Source organism: Aegilops tauschii, chromosome 7, assembly GCF_002575655.3.
Source record: "Aegilops tauschii subsp. strangulata cultivar AL8/78 chromosome 7, Aet v6.0, whole genome shotgun sequence".
NCBI lineage: Eukaryota > Viridiplantae > Streptophyta > Magnoliopsida > Poales > Poaceae > Aegilops > Aegilops tauschii.
This window is the reverse complement of record NC_053041.3, coordinates 246,612,325-246,633,330: the sequence shown is the minus strand read 5'-3', so window position 1 is coordinate 246,633,330 and position 21,006 is coordinate 246,612,325. Positions and strand designations below refer to the sequence as shown.

General features: G+C 44.4%; 2 protein-coding genes across 2 annotated transcripts in view; both read right to left on the bottom strand.

The window, feature by feature from the left end:
* The window catches only part of LOC109766676 (MADS-box transcription factor 51), a 30,335-nt gene extending 18,655 nt beyond the window's left edge, over positions 1-11,680 (bottom strand). Inside the window, exons 1-2 of the mRNA XM_020325453.4 lie at positions 11,147-11,680; positions 10,111-10,210 (exon numbers count right to left, since the gene is read on the bottom strand). Coding sequence (XP_020181042.1) covers positions 10,111-10,210; positions 11,147-11,445 — 399 coding nt within the window. The 5' untranslated portion in view covers positions 11,446-11,680. The remainder of the gene's footprint in view (positions 1-10,110; positions 10,211-11,146) is intronic.
* A 2,112-nt stretch (positions 11,681-13,792) lies between these two features.
* On the bottom strand, positions 13,793-16,753 carry LOC109766677 (glutamate-1-semialdehyde 2,1-aminomutase, chloroplastic). Its single transcript, XM_020325454.4, has 3 exons — positions 16,432-16,753; positions 15,513-15,686; positions 13,793-15,061 (listed from the first exon to the last, which is right to left on the bottom strand). The coding sequence occupies exons 1-3, from the start codon at positions 16,606-16,608 to the stop codon at positions 13,994-13,996; spliced, it is 1,419 nt and encodes a 472-aa protein (XP_020181043.1). The 5' UTR covers positions 16,609-16,753; the 3' UTR covers positions 13,793-13,993.
* Positions 16,754-21,006: the final 4,253 nt, after the last annotated feature.

Below are 21,006 nucleotides of genomic sequence, written 5' to 3'. Positions count from 1 at the left end.
CTACCAGCTCTTTTTAGCAGTGGCATCATCGCTAGTGACTTCTATGGCTCTCATCTCTTGTCCTTAGTTTGACATGGCCTTCTTGGATCAGTCTCAAGTGGTGTGTCTTTAGACTGACGGGGTTTTCAGCTTGGCAAACAGGCCCAACTACCTTATCATCATAACGCGATTGTGTCTCGGTGCCCTTTCGACCTTGTTCACTCAGATTTGTGGTGCAACTCCTTTTGGCTGGAAAGGGGGTCATCCCTACTATATTATCTTTATAGGTGATTTCTCTCGCCACACTTGAATATATTTTATGTCTTCTCATTGTGTCATTTATTTATTTATAAGAATTCCGCTGCCATGGTTCATACTTGATACGTCTCCAACGTATCTATAATTTTTGATTGTTCCATGCTGTTATATTATCATTCTTGTATGTTTTACAATCATTTTATAGCAACTTTATATCATTTTTTGGGACTAAACTATTGACATAGTGCCCAGTGCCAGTTGCTGTTTTTTGCTTGTTTTTTACTTTGCAGGAAATCGATACCAAACGGAGTCCAAACGCAGCGAAACTTTTTGGTGACTTTTTCTGGACCAGAAGACACCTGTTGGGCTAAGAAAGTACCTGAGGGGACCTCCGAGGGGAGCACAACCCACCAGGGCGCGCCTGGGGGCCCAGGCGCGCCCAGGTGGGTTGTGCCCACCTCGGTGGCCTCCCGCACCGCCTCTTTGTTCTATAAATACACCAATATTCCAGAAACCCTAGGGGAGTCGACGAAAATCAATTCCAGCCGCCGCAAGTTCCAGAACCACCAGATCCATTCTAGACACCATCACAGAGGGGTTCATCATCCTCGTTGGTGCCTCTCCGATGATGCTTGAGTAGTTCATTGTAGACCTACGGGTTCGTAGTTAGTAGCTAGATGGCTTCCTCTCTCTCTCTCTCTCTCTTGATTCTCAATACAATGGTCTCTTGGAGATCTATTTGATGTAACTCTTTTTGCGGTGTGTTTGTTAGGATCCGATGAACTTTCAGTTTATGATCAGATCTATGTTTTTATCCATGAAAGTTATTTGAGTCTTTTGATCTCTTATATGCATGATTACTTATAGCCTCGTACTTCTTCTTTGAATCTTTGGTTTAGTTAGGCCAACTAAATCGATTTTTCTTGCCATGGGAAGAGGTGCTTTGTGATGGGTTCAATCTTACGATGCTTGATCCCAGTGACAGAAGGGGAACCGACACGTATGTATCGTTGCTATTAAGGATAACAAGATGGGGTCTATTTCTACATAAATAGATCTTGTCTACATCATGTCATTGTTCTTATTGCATTACTCCGTTTCTCCATGAACTTAATACACTAGATGCATGCTGGATAGCGGTCGATGTGTGGAGTAATAGTAGTAGATGCAGACAGGAGTCGGTCTACTAATCTTGGACGTGATGCCTATATAATGATCATTTCCTGGATATTGTCATGATTATTTGAAGTTCTATCAATTTTCCAACAGTAATTTGTTGACCCGCCGTTTGCTATTTTTCTCGAGAGAAGCCACTAGTGAAATCTACGGCCCCCGGGTCTCTTATTTATTATATTTGCCTTCGTGATCTATTTTTATTTGCTTTTCTTTTCAGGTCTATTAATCCAAAAATACAAAAATACCTTGCTGCAATTTTTATTTATTTATTTTATCTCGCGTTCCCGCGAGATCTATTTATCCAATCTACTACAATTTTACCTATCTTTTTACCCGTGAGGGATTGACAACCCCTCTCTTACATCGGGTTGCAAGTATTTGTTCTTTGTGTGCAGGAGCTGTTTACGTGGTGTTGCGTGCTTCTCCTACTGGTTCGATAACCTTGGTCTCATCACTGACGGAAATACCTATCGTAGTTATGCTGCATCATCCCTTCCTCTTTAGGGAAATACTGACGTAGTTCAAGCCGCATCAATACTCAATTCTCCATGCCCATTTGTGTGTTTCGTGCTGACTCTGCTAGAGAGTATATCTTGAAGATGTTGCTTGGAGGTCTTGCCGAGCAGGGTACTCTTGCTCAATTCTCTTGTCCTGGTGCTCATGCTTAGAATGGCGTGGCCGAGCACAAACATTGTCACCTTCTTGAGATGACTCATGCGTTAAAGATCGCCGCCTCTCTTCCGCCTCAATTTTGGGTTAAGGCTCTTTCCACTTCCACCTATCTCATCAATCTTCGGCCATCCACTGCTTTGTAGGGTGGCGTTTCTTTCGAGTATCTTTTTTATCATTCTCCTAATTGTTCGGTGCTTCGTTTGTTTATTTGTGTTTGCTATGTTCTTCTTGCCCCTTGTGAGCGCATCAAACTGACCACTCGGTCTGTCGAGTGTGTCTTCTTAGGCTATAGTTATGAGCATAAGTGTTGTTGGGATCCTATAGATCATCAGATGCGGATTTCCTAGGATGTGACTTTTGATGAGTCTCGTCCCTTCTACCCGCGTCCATCTTCCTCAACCTTTTCAGCGGAGGGTATCTCTTTCCTCACTTTTTCTGACACGCCTATCGCTCCCATCGAGCCATTGTCCATTTATCATATTGCCTTGCTTCTCCGACTATTGCAGACACGACATTTCCACCCATGGTTTCCTCACCTCGGTTGTCACAAGATTCTGCACCTTCCTCCTGGATGACTTCTCTGTCTCCTTCACCGAAGTCTACCCCGTGATTCCTCCTTGTATTCTTCCATCATTTCCTCACTTTTATATTCTCCATTCGTGTGATGTGGATGCGTTTATTGATGTGCTATCTTCCTCATTTTAGCCTAGTTATGGCTTGCATCCCTGTACGCTACCGCCTATTGATCGCCCCGCTTTCTATGTCTGGCGTGCTGTTCTTGAACCGACTTCTTATTCTGAAGTTGTTGTTCATCCGGCTGAATGGCAGCTTGTGATGGTAGAGGAGCTCTTGAATGCGACGACACGTGGGATCTTCTTTCTCTTTCTGCCTATGTCCGTCCCATCACTTGTAAATGGGTCTACAAGGTTAATAGACCCGCTCTAATGGTTCTCTTAACCATTACAAAGCTGGTCTTATGGCTCGTGGCTTCCAGTAGGAGCATGGTCATGATTACAATGAGACATTTGCTCATTTGGCTTATATGACCACTAGTCGGACACTTGTTGTTGTCGCCTCTATTCGCCACGAGTCTGTGTCTCAACTTGATGTTAAGAATGCATTTCTTAATGGTGGCCTGCATGATGAGGTTTACATGCAGCCCCCACCTGGGTATTCTGTTCCCTAACGACATGGTCTGTCGTCTCCGTCACTCTCTTTATGGCCTTAAGAAAGCCTCTTGCGCCCGATTGAGTGTTTTTCCTGGTGACTACCACTGGGTTTTTAGCAAGTGCTCATGATCCACCGCTGTTTGTCCACCTTTTTGCTCGTGATCAGACTCTCCTTCTTTATATGTTGACGACATGATCATCACTAGCGAGGATCCTGAGTATATTGCCTTTGTAAAGGCCCGTCTTAGTGAGCACTTTCTTATGTCTGATCTTGGCTCTCTTTGCTACTTCCTTGTGTTTCAGGTCTCTTTGACCTCTGATGGCTTTTTATTTCCCAAGAAAAGTATATTCAGGATCTTCTTGCTCGTGTTGCTCTCACCGATGAGCGCATTGTTGAGACTCCGATGGAGCTCACATGCTACCAATGGTGACCCCTTGTTTGACCTGACGTACTATCGCCATCTTGTTGGGAGTCTTGTCTATGTAGCTGTCACTTGTCAGGATATCTCTTATCCAGTTCATAAGTTTGTCTCTGCTCCCTCTTTGGTTCAGTATAGTTACCTCCTTCATGTTCTTCGATATCTTCATGGCACGATATCTCACCATCGGTTCTTTCCCCATTCCAGTTCATTACAGCTTCATGCCTATTTGGATGCTACATGAGCTAGCAATCCTCGGATCGATGTTCACTTTATGCTTACTGTGTTATTCTTGGTGGTTCTTTCATGGCCTGGAAGACGAAGTAACAGACTGTAGTTTCCGTTCGAGTGTAGACGGTGACTTGCAAACTATGGCTCTTTTGAAGGTAGAGGTTACTTGGTTATGGCGGTTACTTCACCAGTTTGGTGTTTATCACACTACACATACTCTGCTCTTGTCTGACAATATATGTTCTACTAATATTGCGCGCGGTCCTGTGAAGCATGAACTCACCAAGCATATTGGTGCTAATGCTGCTTTTGTGCGCGCTGGTTTGCAGGACCAGGTTTATTGCTCTTTCGTATGTGCATTCCGAGTATCACCGTTGGCGGATTTCTTTATGAAGGCTAGACTAGAGCACAACACGACTTCTATCTCTCCAAATCAGTGTTGTTGATCCACCATGAATTTGAGGGGGGTGTTAGAGTTATATATATTTAGTAATGCACCTCTTTGTATTTTCCCCATTTTATAGTTAAGTTTTTTTTGCATATTGTACTGAACCTATACATGTATATATGCTAGCCAATGGTCACCTGGAAATACAAGTTGCATATTTCCTAACAGTAACCATAAATACCCTTCAAATGATAGTCCACTTACATATTCCACCTATTGCAAGCCACTCTACTCAATTTGTCAACCACCAAATATAAAGGGACATAAAATGCAAGAAAAGAAGGAAAAAGTCTTGGGTGATTCCATGTCACTTCTTTGATTCTTTGAAGACCAAGAAGCACATTTCTTGAATCCATGCTGCCAAAGTCCATCTCTTTCACCATGATATGTCTCAAACATATGGACAATTTTTATATGAATCACCCTATATTGTTAGTAATTAGATACATTTTGGGAATAATTCTTGTTGAATTTATTAGACTAACATATTAATCCTGTGCCTGGTGCTAGTTCCCAATTTTGTTTTGGTATTTTTTGTAATTGCAGGAAAATCCCTAGAGAAAGTGTGAGAAAAATTAAAATTGAAATGGTTCGGGAAGTTTGAAGACACCAGAAGACCCTGGAGCCTTGGCCCCACCCCATGTGGGTCCCATAGGGCCTAGGCGCCCTAGGGTTGTGGGCGCCTACATGGGTGCCTAGTACCTGTGGGACCCTCCCGGCTGGCCTCCGATGCCCGATGACCCATAAATACCCAAAAACTTTCACCCTAATTATGGAGCATTTTTTCGTCGCCTCCACATCACGTTTCCGAGGCAATCTTTGCTTTTGGCCTTGATCCGGAACTCTGCCGGAGGGGGAAGCAATCATCACCACGCTCCAAGATGAGTTGTGAGTAGTCAACCCCCTGGATACGGGTTCATGGTAGTAGCCAAAGTTGTAATCTCTCCACATTGTTGTTTTAGATGTTCAATACAATAGCGATATGAGCTACCCTAATGATTATGGTTTCTGATGTATTCATAGTGGTGATGTTGATCATGTGATGAATTATTTCTTTATGTTTGAAATTATATGCCTTTTGTTTGATCTATAGATTATTTCTTTCTAGTTGCTTGTCTACTCTTGGCTAGTTTAGATTGATAATCAATAGTGGAAGAGGTGTGCATAGTTGGGTTCACTCTTGCAACTAATCGACCATAGTGGCAGTAAGTGAAAAAGGCTTGTATTGAATTGTTGCCACCAAGGTTTAGGTTTAGTACAAGATTCATTGTCCCCTAAACATAACAATATGTCATCTTGGTAAATGCAATTACTCATGTTTACATTTAAAGCCATATGATGTGAAGACGATCTCCATCTATAGACGGGCTATTTAGCTATTAGATGCAGAGAGGATCTCAGTTTAATAGTATTTGGGCGTATTGTCTATATAAGAGCTTACACATTCATTAATCTGGCATGGGCATGAGATTTTCATTGTGCACTTTTTCACATGATTATTTTACTCACCACACTTTTATATTTTGCAAATTTAAACTTGGTGAACCTATGAACCCCAATCCAAACACGTTGTTATATTTTTTTAGTTTTGTTTTATTCCAAAAATAGAAAAAATATTCATCACACATTATCTTTTAGTTTCTTGTGCAACTAGTAAGACTAACAAGGTTGACACCCTTGTTAGAACTATTGGGGACACTAGTGAAGTTTTATTTTTGTTGCAAGCACTCAATTGTTGCAGGGTATATACCGTTATCTCCATAGATTGCTATCTTGGTTTCTCATTGAGGGAAGACTTGTTGCGTACTTCATACTCCTACTCTAAGGAGCCCAACAAGGGTGCATACAACACAATCACACAGCAATCCTATTCTTGTGTGCGATAGGACCTTTGATTCATGGAAGAGCTTTGCTTGAAGATAATTTGAGGAGTTCCTATAAAGAACCTTGCTTTCTTGTTACTATTGGATGGTGTCATAGCGTAGACGGTTAGGAGTAACTTAGATCCTTTGATTACTTCGTGTGAATGATTAAAGAGTTTGTATAGGCTCGAAGATCACCTATTTGGTGAAGATCTACCCTTAGTGAGGATTCTTAATGCAAGCCATGATGTAATAGGTTGTATGTGCTTGATGGGTCACTTGGTGGGTGAAACATCTGGGATCGTTGTGATCTTAGAACCTTGGATTCAAAGCTTCCATCGACGTGGATTTACGATTACGCCAACTATCTGAACCATGGGAAAAGTATATTCGCATCACGAGCGTTTGCATTCTCTTAATCCTAGTCCCCTAGTTACTTGTAAGCTTTAATCTTCCGTTATCTAGTACTCTTGACAGCTTGCTTCTTAAGTTCTTTGGGTTGCTTAGTCCTAGTTATGTTGTTCTAAAAATTGCCAACAACATTGAAATTGGAGTAGAAATCTTTAGTGGGACTATTCGCACCCCCCTCTAGCTCTTAGACCTTGATCCCAACTGTCAAATTTGAACTAAAACCACGACAATTTTTTTCGATCGGAGAGAGTTATAATTATCAGGTTGTATGGTAGAAAAGTTGAAAGCAGAATTTGATGTTTACCTTTCTATGTGTATGATGTAATGAGGTAATTATAACTTAAAGTTCAGATAGTAGTAGTTGATAATAGTAAACTTGTAAGTTTGGTGTGGGATAATGCATCAAATTTAAATATACAATGGAGATAAAAAAGAGAAAGACAAATACATCAAGTTTGAAACATGAATTCTAATTGAAGGTTCATAAAAGAACCGCAAATTGTGCAAATAAGACTTCTTTCATGGACCAGTCTCTCTAGATAGCACAAACTTATCCTTTATTGCCTTCACCCCCAATATTTCTACTCCTATCTCCACTAGTGATTACAGACCAATCGGCTTAACTCTTCTCTAAAACACATTACGAGGCTACTGGCTAACAGGCTACAGAAAATTTTCTTGAAACAAGCGCACAATTACTAGTATGGCTTCCTTACGAAAGATCTATCCAAGATTGCTTGGAGTGGTTCAAAAATTTATATTAGTGCCACAAATAATAATAAAGAAGAGATCATAATCCTCAAGCTAGATATTGAAAAATCTTTTGACAAAGCTGAACACAATACCATACTGCAAATTTTGGGAGCAAAAGGATTTGGGACAAAATGGATCAACTACGCCATTATGATTCTACCTTCAAGCACTTCATATGTCATGCTTAATGTTGTACCTAAGAAAAAAAAATTATTGCAAGCCAAGCTGGGTGACCCCTTTCCCCCTCTCCTTTTTGTTCTAACAATCGATCTTCTTTAGTCGCAAAGAAGGCCATGTAGCAAGGGTTGCTCCAAACTACTTTGTCTAATGCAAGATGCCATGATTTCACAATAAATCAGCATATAGTTGATACCCTTATGGCCATGCAAGTTGATGGTAAGCAGTTGGTCTTTCTTAAAGACACTCTCGATACTTATGTTTGGATACACTTGGCTCAAAGATAACTATCAAAAACCATTATGATCCCAATCAATGTGCGAAGGGTAAAATGCAGGCTCTAATAAGAACCCTCAAATGCAAAGGAGAATTCCCTTTGACATATTTCGGTCCCCCACTTGGGATACCAAGCGAAGAGTTGAATATATCTCACTTATGGCCAGACACAGGTGACTACGTCATGGGGATGCTGGAACACTTCAACGAGAAAGTAGAACAAAACCGGTAACGAGGATGACGGTATAATGAGCATGTGCATGACTCAAGAGGATACGGGCACACCTCGGGTTTTGTAAAGTATCGCGAAGCAAAGGGAACATCACATGATAACCAAAGGTTTACTCGAATGTCATTCGTGTAATCATAAGGATCGATATGGACGTCCCCGGTTCCGCTATCGGTCATTGAATGATGGAATTTCGTTCATGTCTATGATTTACCGAAGCTACGGGGTCACAAGCTTAAGGTAATCACGATCTCCTAAGTGTTAGTAGGATGAGAGTATCGAGGATTTATATGTGGAATTGTTTCATTAATATTCGGAATAGTTTCAAGAGGAACAGGAAGCGTTTCGGGGTCACCAGAAGGGTTTCGGGGTTTATCGGGCAATACCGGATATTATCGATAAATAATATATAGGTGGAAAATGTATCCAGATGTGTTACATTAATAATAAAGTTCTCTAATGATTGTTAGAGGGCTTTTATATTTAATTTTATTGGGCCACCATGGCCCAATAGGAAGTGGCGCCCCCCCTTTCCTTTTGGGGGCCCCGAATTGGACTAGGGGAGGAGTTGAGGAGTCCAACTCCTCCCCCTTGGTCGGCGCCCCAAGGAGGGTCTTTCCCTCCTTGGTAGAAGCCAGTCTCCTCCCTCTAACATATATATACTTGAGATATTGGCCCTTTTGATGATACAAGTTTTGGAGCCCCCTCTAGTTCTAGTTGATCTAATTTGAGGTAGACCTAGTTCCTCTAATCTTCATAATTAGAAGCCTCGTGTGGTTCTAATCTCCTCCCTCTAATTCTACGACGAAGATTAGTCCTGGACGGCAAAGCGCTGCTGGATCGTGAAGACCGTACGCTTGCAACCAAGTACACATGTCGTGATTTTGGTCTTCTGTTCGAGGGATCGTCATCAACATTTCGAGGGACTCCAAGTACGATCTATACTGACTCGTCTACTTCCGCTGCATTCCGGAGTCAGTAAAAATCATTGATCCAAACCTTATATGCATCTTCATATTGTTCCAAGGTGATCACAGGGTGATTTTTTTCTACTATGTTTCCCAACATGCCATACCAATGAAGATGGGGCAATAGAGTTTCCAGCAACGAGACTATTCGTGTTGGAACAGAGTAAGACAATGTGTTCCCCTAGGCCAGGAGGGCCTCCACTTCAAACACAGGGCCAAAGCCCTACTATCTAGTTCGAGCCATGAGGTGCGGTGAAATCACATATTGTCAATGGACTTCGTCAGATTGCAACCATGGTCGCCCCACCTAGCAGCTTAAGGACGAGTTGCATCTCTAGGAGGGGTGTGATGTTATGTACATTAGTACATGGCCCTACCGCCATGGCAACTCCCAATTATGATATCAAAACGATACCAATTCCTATGTTAAGTAGTGTATTGTTTAATATGGAAATATATCTTTCAGCTTGCTACTTAGATTGGATGGTTAGTCCTCTATATAAAAAGGACTCCCTGCGAGGAATAAAGCAAGCTAGAATCAGAAGAATAACACTTATATCATCCCTCCAGGGCAAGAGCCCTTCCTGTACCTCCCTACAACCTTAGCACACAACAAGATTCCTCACATGTATATTGTAATCAACTTGAGAATCATGTGCATCAGTATTGAGATAATTTACATGTACCCCCTCTGCATATTAGTTTTATCTTAAGTCAAATTTTGAATACTTTGACCAAGTTTACAATACCAAATCAATACCATCAGATTCATCATTGAATATATTTTCACATTATATATACTTGTCAACTGTAAATGTTCATACTATTTTCAATAAACTCAGTCAAACTTTATAAAGTTTGACTTAGGTCAAACCTATATGCAAAGTAAATAATAACAGAGGGAGTATATGTAGTTAGGCTCATGAATTCAATTGGCAGATAGCACATGAACAATAAGTTGTTTAATTACTCATATGTGTACCCAAAATAACATATACATAATACAAACATGAATCTAACTATGAAGCTGGTAGAATAATTAATTAACCTAACATATACACACATACATACATATTCCTTACCTGTATATTGCAATAACCCCTGGAATCTCGTGCTGCTATATTCAGATCATCAATTACCATGTCGGGAATGTCCTTGCATCGACCAAAAATTTGCTCAACGCTGCAAAAAATAGAGTAGAAATAGGAAATTTAAAATGAATCTAGTGTAATAACATACTGTAGTAAATACTTTGTATCTATTAACAAGGTAAAAGAAACTGATCCGATAACTTCACACTAGAACACGATTGGTCGGCACTAGCTTCACAAAAGGGCTTTTAAAAAAAATCAAGGACAGTTTCACTATCAGAACTATATATGTATGCTAATGCTAATAAAAGAAAATGGCATAATCTGCGTAGAAAAGTATACAGTGGTGGTAGAAATGCAATAATTTGCACTTATATACGAGTGATATTATGCATGTATTCAAACTAGTGTGTGTTCTTTTAAGGTTGGCACACAAGTAGTACGTACTGGGGCAACATGTACACTGTTAACAGTAACTTATAACAGTCTTACAGCAGGATTGCTGCATCTCATATTTAGCTGCTGAATGTATATTACGGAAAAAAGCACTCGCGACGTGCAGGTGCAGTGGGAGCTTTTAGGCACAGAGAAATATTTAACTAGACTGACAGAAGGGCGCCCAGCTTAATTTTGCCAAAATTCCAATGGTACGGCTGTAGGAAATAAATCATTCCCCATGGAAACAAAGAAATGCAACATAAAATCAGAGAAAAATAATCCGGCGTGGCTATGGGTAGCTACATATCATATTTTTGGTCGGGCTATACATGCACAGATCCTTCAGTTTGAGAACTAACCATCGCGAACTCGGGCGCCTAAACACGATCCGCGGCAGCCGGCAATGATTTTCTAGACCAAACTGTGTGTGCTCGGCCGAAACAAGAAATGCAAGAGCACCGGTGCAAGATAAAAGGCAAAAGTACTAGCTGCCAAGAACAGCAGAAAACACACGGATACTTACAAAAGATAGCTGACTAGAGAAAATTTAGATTAGTATATATAGTATACATACGGATATACGGTATACCTGGTGTCGGAGGAGACGAACTCGTAGAGGCGGCCGGCGGGAGAGAAGACAACTAGCGCAACCTCGGCGTCGCAGAGCACGGAGAGCTCGAAGGCCTTCTTGAAGAGCCCGCTCCGCCGCTTGGAGAAGCGAACCTGCCGGCTCGTCCTGTCCTCTATCCGCCGCAACTCCACCCTCCCCCGCTTCCTCTTCCTCTTCCCTCCTCCCTCCTCCACCGCCGCCGCCGCCGCCTTCAAACTCTCATCCTCCTCCTCCTGCTGCTGCTGCTGCATCCTCCTCCTCCCCACATCCTCCGACATTCCCAGTCAAGGCCCTAGCTAACTAGCTACCCGGCAAAACGCAACCGAGCGAGGAGCGGAGGAGGCTGGTGGCAGCTGGTCATAAAGATGGGGAGAATTAACTTGGGAGGGGGAGAGAATGAGAGAGATTCAAGCGAAAGTTGTGGAGGGCAGGACGAGGGGCTCCATGGGCCTGTCCATCGGATGGGTACGGCACCAGTTGCCGGGCACGGGCCCCTGACCCAACCTCGGCGCCAAAACTAGAATTCGGGCTGAGAACCCCAATACGTGTAGCCTCCTAGCGGGGCAACAACGCTGTTTCGCTGTTTTGTGTCTCGCTGACCTTGTGGGCCTATCTTTGTTGGATCTGAATTGGACGGTTCGGATCACATGTCTTCGTTACGAGCGATCAACGGTTCAAGCAGCAAGAAAAAAAGAACAGGTCGATTCTGGTACAGTATTTTTGGAGAGAGAGAGAGAGAGAGAGAGAGAGAGAGAGCGCAGTTGTTTCATTTTATGTCGCAAGTAACCAGAAGAGATCGATTCTGGTGGAGAAAGAGAGAGAGCAGATGTTTCATTTTATTTCGTAAAGTAGTATATGCAATACAGGAAATAGAGCATGCTACCGATCTCCTTACCAACAATCAACAAACAGGACATAGTACTAATCTGAACATGAACAACCAAGAGTTTGCCAGAATTGCACATAAAAATGAATTATGCATCACCTTCCATAATGTAAATTTATCACAAGTGATTTTGGTATTTACACAAGGTGAAGAGATCGGAAGGAAGGGATGTCTTCTCTGTATGTATCAGTGACCGTTGCTTTTCTGCTATGATGGTCTTTGGGGCCTTAGCTTGATGACTTTCAACTGTCTACTATAACAAGATTTATCTGGCTTCAACCGTGAAAAAAACGATTTGTATGGCTCCCGTGAGGAAGGGGTAATAATTGCGCCATTGACTCCTCCCGTGTTTATAGTGTTGCTAGGTGGCCTAGGGACATGGATAAAATATTTGTTATTACTTCATGTGTTCTTGCTGGCATGGTGTTTGATGGTCGAAAGTTTTTCTGAAGAAAAAAACAGCCAACAAACACCCGAAGAGATGACAGTTGCTAATTGACAACTAGCTATCACCTTTTAACTGTGACCAAGGGACGCTCCCCATGATGATGTATTGGTGTGTGTATTTTTTTATCCACAAAATTAAGTATTCAGCACAATGAATGATGTGCCCTTGATTTTTAGGTCTTTTTTTCTGAATCAATCTATTCCTTCCACTCCCGAGGACCCGCCTCCCCCTGTTCGCCACTCTAGCAGCTGACAACGAGGTGGGGAGTCCGGGGGGCGTTTGGACTGCAGCCTGGGGCTGCCCTACCAATTAATTGACGTTGACTGTCAGAGTTGGCGTGCGTTTGGAGGATGCCAAAATATCGGATCCACGCCAATATCTCGGTAGCCGGTTTACTCTGTACACCCACGCGTTGGCGAATCACTGGCGGCAAGAACCAATGCCAAATTATTGGGGTGACCAATTTTGGCAAGGCTACCATGGACGTGAACCAATTGGCCTCCCGGTGCCTCGGTTGGGCTAGTAGTTTAGGTTAGAGTTTATTATTTCTCGTGGGAGTGGTGAGGTGGCGGATGGTGGCGCTTCATCTTCAAGTTGATCTTTCGAGCTCTAATGCTCCTCCAGTTCGTCCATCAGAACAAAGTCGATGGAGTTTTGATATAGATTCATGCAGTCTTCTTGGGACAATGAGGTTAGGGTTTCTCGCCATGTGTAAGACAACGAGATTTGATGTCAGGCGCTTCAAATCAATTTATGGGTTTATTGGTGACGACTACAAGTGAGAAAATGTTGGTTGTTAGCGGCACTTGCATGAAGATTTCCCGATAGGCCGGCTCCATTAAAGAAGCGACGGAGGCAGCTTGTTCATGATTAAAAAAAAGAGTGAGAGAATGATGTGCCTTCTCTTTGTGTGGAAAAAGATGGAATCATCGATGAAAGAGACCCCCATACCTTTGCAACATGCACTTGTATCCTAACAATTGGACGGACCTAATCAAGTTGCACAAGAGAGCGAGTTAAAGGGAATATATATCACCAGCCAAGCACGATGTCAACCTGAAAAGAGTATCATATCTGAAAATGGAATGGGGCAAGATATTTGACATAACGTGCTCAAGTAGAAAATTTGCTTTTTCCTTCTTTGGCTTTAGCGAGACAAGAAGATGTACAGCGACCAGCACCGTTGATCCAACATCTTTAGGCACGCAACGACACAACGGTTACATTTGCTGGCTTCTTTACCTGGTGCAAAAATATCCATTGAACAGGTAGATGGAATAGGAGAAGAAAATTGAGGTCGTAGCCGAAGTTTTATTGCCAAGACAAAATCACCCCAAATGCTAATTCAGAAGAAAAGAAATGGTCTAGAGACAATATACTGCTGCTTCTGCTGCTGCACAACAAAATACAATACAAAACTAAACTTCAGCCACGTACAACTAAGAGAGTACAACAGAAGGAAAAGCTCCAAAAGGTTTGCAATCCGAATTGTCTATATCCGTCGAAGAACTTTCTCGGCAGCCTCCACGGTTTTCTCAATGTCTAGGGTTGTGTGTGCCAAGCTTGTAAAACCTGCCTCGAACTGGGACGGTGCCAGATACACGCCTTCTTCCAGCATCCCACGGTGGAACCTCCCAAACTTCGCGGTGTCGCTCTTCTTGGCGTCATCAAAGTTGTGCACTGGGCCACCTGCGAAGAAGAATCCGAACATGCCCCTGATGTGTCCTCCACACATCTCATGCCCTGTTTTAGCACCCGCATCCAATATCCCCTGGACAAGTTCACCGGTGACCTTGTCCAAGTATTCATAGGTGCCAGGCTCCATCAGACGCTTGAGAGTGTGGATTCCGGCAGTCATAGCTAGAGGGTTTCCACTCAGGGTTCCTGCCTGGTACATTGGCCCTGCTGGAGCAACCATCTCCATGATTTCCTTCCGCCCACCGTAAGCACCAACTGGAAGACCACCGCCAATAATTTTCCCCAAGGTTGTCACGTCAGGGGTGATTCCAAAGTACTCTTGTGCCCCACCATAAGCTAAACGGAAACCAGTCATCACTTCATCAAAGACCAGAAGTGCACCGTCTTGTTTGGTCACCTCACGGAGAGCATTTAGGAAAGCAGGCTGCGGAGGAATGAAGCCAGCATTGCCGACAACCGGCTCAAGGAAGACTGCAGCAATCTCCCCTTTGTTATCCTCAAACAGCTTTTTAACTGCCTCAACATCATTATAAGGTGCTGTTAGAGTCCCAACGGTGGCTCCCTTAGGCACTCCAGGGGAGTCTGGGAGGCCGAGGGTGGCAACACCACTGCCTGCTTTAACGAGGAAGGAATCTGCATGGCCATGGTAACAGCCTTCAAACTTGAGGATCTTTTCCCTCCCAGTGAATGCACGCACAAGGCGGAGTGCTCCCATGCAAGCTTCTGTTCCTGAATTTACAAAACGAACCATTTCGATACTCGGCACAGCGGAGATGACCATTTGAGCCAACACATTCTCCAACGCACATGGAGCACCAAAGCTAGTTCCCTTCTTCAGAGTTTCAATAAGTGCAGCATTCACCTGAATTAAACACAAGCCTTTAGTAACGCTGAATTTGGTTCATAATGGTCAGTCAGTTTCTATCTTGCGATTTCCAAATAAAGCAAGATATGTTTAGTCCTAACTTCATGATTCCTCAAAAGTTTTGACCTGAGATAGTATTAGGCGATCCCAGCAGTTTGATCCCACAATCTAATGAATAACGCATGTACTTTAGCTAGTGGTATTTCTTTTTTGGAAAAAATGGTGATTAGTCAAATTAATCCTACCGAGTACAACAAAGAAAATCATCAAATATTCACTCTGGGCAACAATAAAGCAGTTCAAAATATACAGGTAGAAACATTACATCCCATACATTTTATGAAATACGCCCTCCGTCCCGAAATAAATATCACGGATTTAGTACAACTTTAGTACAAAGTTGTACTAAGTCAATGGCACTTATTTTGGGACAGAGGGTAGGATGTACCTCATCATCTGCATGACCAATGATTGCAGGACCCCAGGAACCAACATAATCAATATATTCATTTCCATCCACATCCCACATATGAGAGCCCTTCACAGAATCAAAAACTATGGGCTGCCCACCGACTGATTTGAAGGCACGGACTGGTGAATTAACACCTCCAGGCATCAATTCCTGTGAAGAAGTGAGACATCAATCAGTAAAAGATCGACATCAGATAATAATGAAAATAAAATGTGAGTAAGATCTAAAATAATAGAAGAATGTAACGATGCTCTGGATGAGGATGGACTGCGCCATCTCATGATAGTTCACTAAATCCAAACAGAGCAGCACCAAACAGCTCAACATCTGTCAACGCAATATGCCAACTACTGATCTAAGACCCAAAACATGACTAAAAGAATGGTTAAATGCACTGGCCACTTTTACATTTCTCGAGTCCAACTACTTATGGCAACCATTCCACCTTATATTCTCATCATGGTTGTAAATGCAGGTAGCAGAATCAAACATACACGTAGTTGCCCACCATGTACACTGAGACTAATTCTGTGCGTGAAACTTGACGATAGATGTTGTGTCTATGCTAATATTTCTGCCTACACCTAGCAATCTGGTCTAAGAATACAGTTGACCTTGACCTTGCCAAATGCTGACATTGCCCATCTAGGCAGCACAAGGGCCCTGATTTTCAACCTCTAATCTACCCATACCACGCCTTCAATTCGCATACCAGACACAAAAACATGCAAATTTGCCCCAAGTTTACCCGATAACTTTTGAAGTTGGTCACACACGACGTCTCTCCACAATTGCACTCAGAAAAAATCCGCATTTTCCTCCCCCGGGGAACCGCGAAGAGAAAATCTCAAACGTGGCACTAAAAGAGAGAGAGACAAACAGAGAGAGAGAGCACCTTGGCGGCGTTGAAGATCTCCTCAGATTTCTGAACCGTGTAAGCCTTCTCGCCTATGGAGACGGCCGCCCTCACCGCCGACCGAGAGCGAGGCGCGCGCGAGATCTTAGGCGCGGCGACCGGCCGGATCGAGATGCCGGACGCCACGGCGGCGGCGGCTGCTGCTGCTCCGGCCATGATGCTTCCTTCTCCAGCGATGTCGTCGGGTGCGGGGAGAAGATGAGGAGGGGATAAGAGAACTGGTGAGGGGTTTGGTGGGATTGGGTCTTAAGAACTCGGCCCTGCCCGCGTGAGAAGAACGTCGTTTTTTTCTTGTGAGAAGATGGAATGTGTTGTACTCCCTCTGTATTTATTAACTATGCATATTAGATTTTGTCAAATTTATAAAAAAATATAAACATTTACCATAACAAATCTATATGATGTGAAAGTATATTCAATGATGAATCTAATGATACTAATTTGTTATTATATATGTTAATATTTTTTATTAGTAACTTTGTCAAAGTTTACAAAGCTTGACTTTGACCAAAGGTAATACATGGACTAAATAAAAACGGAGGGAGTACGGGCCAGATGGCCCTCAAGCTTAGAGCATCTACAACCGGATTTCGCAAATCCGGCTCCTCAAACGTCTGCGGCGTTTTTGCGGACACTGAGCGGACACCCCTCAAATGTTGGGTTGCACATCTACATAACGCAAATTTCGATTCTCAAATCCATGCAATTCATGCACATCGATCATACGGTACAAATTGTCTGAATACCAAAATTCAAAACAACGCAAAACAAATCATAATTCAATAAATCGGACATGGCAAAATGGTCAATGTTCGAGCATGACGGATGGCCTCGGATCACTGGCTGGGCGCCTGTTCCGAGCGGAATGCGTCCTGCTTGTCCTGCTCTGCATGTATTCGGGCAGCCTCCTCCGCCTGCATCCGGGATGCCTGCTCCGCCTACATCCGGGCTGCCTCCTCCGCCTGCATCCGGGCCGCAGCCGCCCTCGCCGCCTCGTACTTCCTATGGTCGTTGATCTTCATCTTGTCCTCAAGCCACTTCTTCGCATACTCATCATAGAGGGGCTCGTCCGCTAACATGATCCTTGCATCTTCTGCGTCTCGTGCGAGTTGTAACCTCTCCTTCTCAAGCTCTATGTCGCCGAATATCTTGGCCTTCTCGAGCTCCCATTTGATCGCCGCTTGTTGCTTCTCCAACTCGATCTTCTCCCTCTGAATTTCCAGCTTCTTCTACGCCCTCTTTCTGTTCCAGTCCATCATTTCCTTTTACGCATCCAACATGAGTTTGTACCTCTCCTCCTTCTTGTTCTCCCTCACCGAAAAAATGCTTGTCCATGTTGACGACATTTTGGTAGCCGCGGCATCATGGGCGGCACGTGCCTTCTCCCACTTGTTTCCCATGACTTGGCGGTTGTCCTTTGGCATGGTGGCTTCTCCATTCGTCACGACAACATCGTCCTCTTCATCGTCCAACCCAATTGATTGGTTCGAGCCTGAGCCATCATTCCTCTTCTTGCTGGACTTGAGGTCGGCCACAAGTTGGTTCCACTTCGGTTTGCCATTCAATATGACCCAACAATGGCTAAAAGCAAATGGCTTCTTCTCCACCTCGTGATACAAAGTGGCCGCCACCGTCGTCTAGCAAACAACATATGTATGAGCACGAGAATTTAAACACAAAAAGCATATGCAATGGACGACAAAGATGAGGCAATCGAGCTTACATGAGTTGCGACTCCCATCCCACTTTGAGGTCGTTTGGTCACTTGTGAGTAGTAGCCGACGTACTTGTTCACTTCCCCTTGAATGATCCCCAGCGATGTTGGAGAGATGCCACATTGTGTGTGGTCACGATAGGATGCGGCTCCACACACTCCTTTTGTTCGTGATACTCCTTCCAAATCTTCATCCAATAGGTGTTCCCCTTTTGCTTGGCGCCACATATTGGATCCATCGTTGTGCCCAACCAAGCTTTGACCAATAAGATGTCCTCAAAATTGTGACGCCCGGATAATTAAGCTACAGTAACCCTCTACTAATGAGGCCACATCACCACGGTTACTGTTGATAAACTCGCGTGGATTCAAACCCCTTCAAATTCGAATTTAAAATCAAGTCAAACTATATAAGTTTTCAAATGTCAAAACTAAAATGTTCATAATGTTGCAAATAATCACTGAGTAATTGTCATGTTGGAACCAAACTCTTTTCGATTCCGAAAGTGCCCCTGGAAACGTATTTAGTGGTCCAGCAGTTTTTAAAATTGGCCTTTTCAATTTCTAAAAATGGTTAGACAACTCCTTTTAGCCTCAAACTTTTTGTGACTCCTAGAAATAATGTGGTTGACTTATGTGACAAGTCTCATATCTACCAAAACTCATTTAGTTTTACAATTTAATAGAAAACAGTAGCTAAAATTGAAACAGAAAATAAAATGTGAAAAAGGAAAAGAGGCCCCCCTACCCCCCTCGGCCTTAGCCCATTCGAGCGGCCCAGCCGGCCCAGCTCCCCCCTGTTGTCTTCCTACCCCTACTGTGTGCTCGCCCGGGCGCGCCCTCGCGCGTCGCCGTCGAACCCGCTCGTCGCCCCGCGCCTCGCCGCCGAGGGGATAAGACCGAGCCCTCGGCCTCGTCAGCTCCCTTCCCCCTGCAGATATTTCGCCTCCCCTCTCCTCCCTCCCATCTCCATATCCACCTCCCCGATGCGGTCGCCGCGCCACCACCGTGGCCACTGTAGTCCCCGAGCGCCCCCGACCTGTCCCGCCGCTTCCCCGGCCTCCGCTACATCTTCCCTGACCCCAAGCTCAAGCCAGGGGCACCGGAACGCCGCCATGCCATCATCTTCTTCCACTCCGTCCGCCTCTGGCCGCCGCACGCCGACGACGTCTCCGGCCGTCGCGTGTCTCCTTCGGGCCTTCCCTACAATGGCAGTAAGCCACCGCCCCTCCTCCTCCTCCTTCCCTTTAGCTCGCCCGCACCCCGTAGCCACCCCGTCGTGACGTTGTGCCCACGCCGCCATCGTGGAGCTCGCAGCCGTGGCTACCGCTGCTGCCACGCCCGTCCGTGGCTGCCGTCATGCTCTTGGGTTCCCCAGGAGCCCAACGCGTAAGTCCACACTTTCCCCCGTGCACTGTAGCTCGTTCCACGCCACCGCCACATCTTGTCGTCGACGTCCTTTCTGACCCCCCTTCCGCTCGTTCTGTTGCCACCATCAGACCCGCGGCGTAGTGCCCGTTCGAAAGAAGCCGACCGCGCCACGAACGGCCGCCCGTAGCGCGATTACGGCCGGCTCCGGCGCGCCGCCACCATTGTTTTGGCCGTCGCCGGTGCGCCACCGCCACCATCGACATGGCCGACCTGGGGCCACCCCTTGGGTCACTGACCCGTGGGCCCCAGGGCCCCCCTTGACCAGTTGACCTGGTCAACCTGCTGACTAGGCAGCGCCCAGCCGCTGAAAGGTGGGTCCACCCCCTAAAGTTAAGTAAAAGCATTTTAGAATTAATTGATTAACCTAATAAGTGGCTGACAGATGGGCCCAGGAGATTAATTAGTTTAACTAGATTAGTTCTTAACTCTGTTAACCCCTTTGTCAATGACAGGTGGGGCCCAGACGTCAGTTTGACCAGTCAACTGGCTGGTTGACTGCTGGCGTCAAGATGACATCATGTTGATGCAATAACTCTGTTTTCGAATTAATTTAAATAATAATAATTCCAGAAATTCAATAAAACTTCTAAAATTAATATAAAATAATCCATAACTCGGATGGAAATACTTTATACATGAAAGTTGCTCAGAAAAATATGACGAATTCGAATATGCCCTCCGTTCGTCTGCCATACGTCCCTAGCATAGAGAACGTGGAACCGTCCCCCTCCGTTTCATCTGTCCAAAAATGCCAAACTTCGGGAAAACATTCCCGGATGTTTTCCCCCTTCGCCGTTATCGTATAGCACTGCATTAGAACACCCCTAGCTCTGCATGTTGTCGTGTTATGCACTTGTTTGCTATTATTTATTGTTTCTTACCCCTCTTCTCTCCGGTAGACCCCGAGACCGCTGCTGATGCCACTGTGATCGTCTATGTCCCTGAGGACCCTCCTTCCCTTTCAGCAGAGCTTCCAGGAAAGCAACCCCCCCCCCTTGATCATTCCGATATCGCCCATTTTGTTCTCTCTCATGCTTGCATTAGATTTTGCTACTGTTATTGTTTGCTCCGATTCTGATGCATAGCCTGCTTTTGTAACCTGCTCTTGTACCTTACCTGCTTATCCTAAACTTCTTAGGATAGGTTGGTTGGTGATTCACCAGTGCCCCCCCACTTTGTCCTAGTGGCCCCGGCTTGTTGACCGATGACTCGATCAACGTGATCGACGTACAGGGCCCGACACAGCACATCACACCCCCATTTTGTTGCTCGACTCTGCAGAGCTACTATCAACTGCCAAGGGTGATGCCTCGTAACGCACTCCCGATGATAACTCTGTAGTGTAGTGATAACCCACAAGTGTAGGGGGTCGTTTGTAGCCTTTTCGATAAATAAGAGTGTCGAACCCA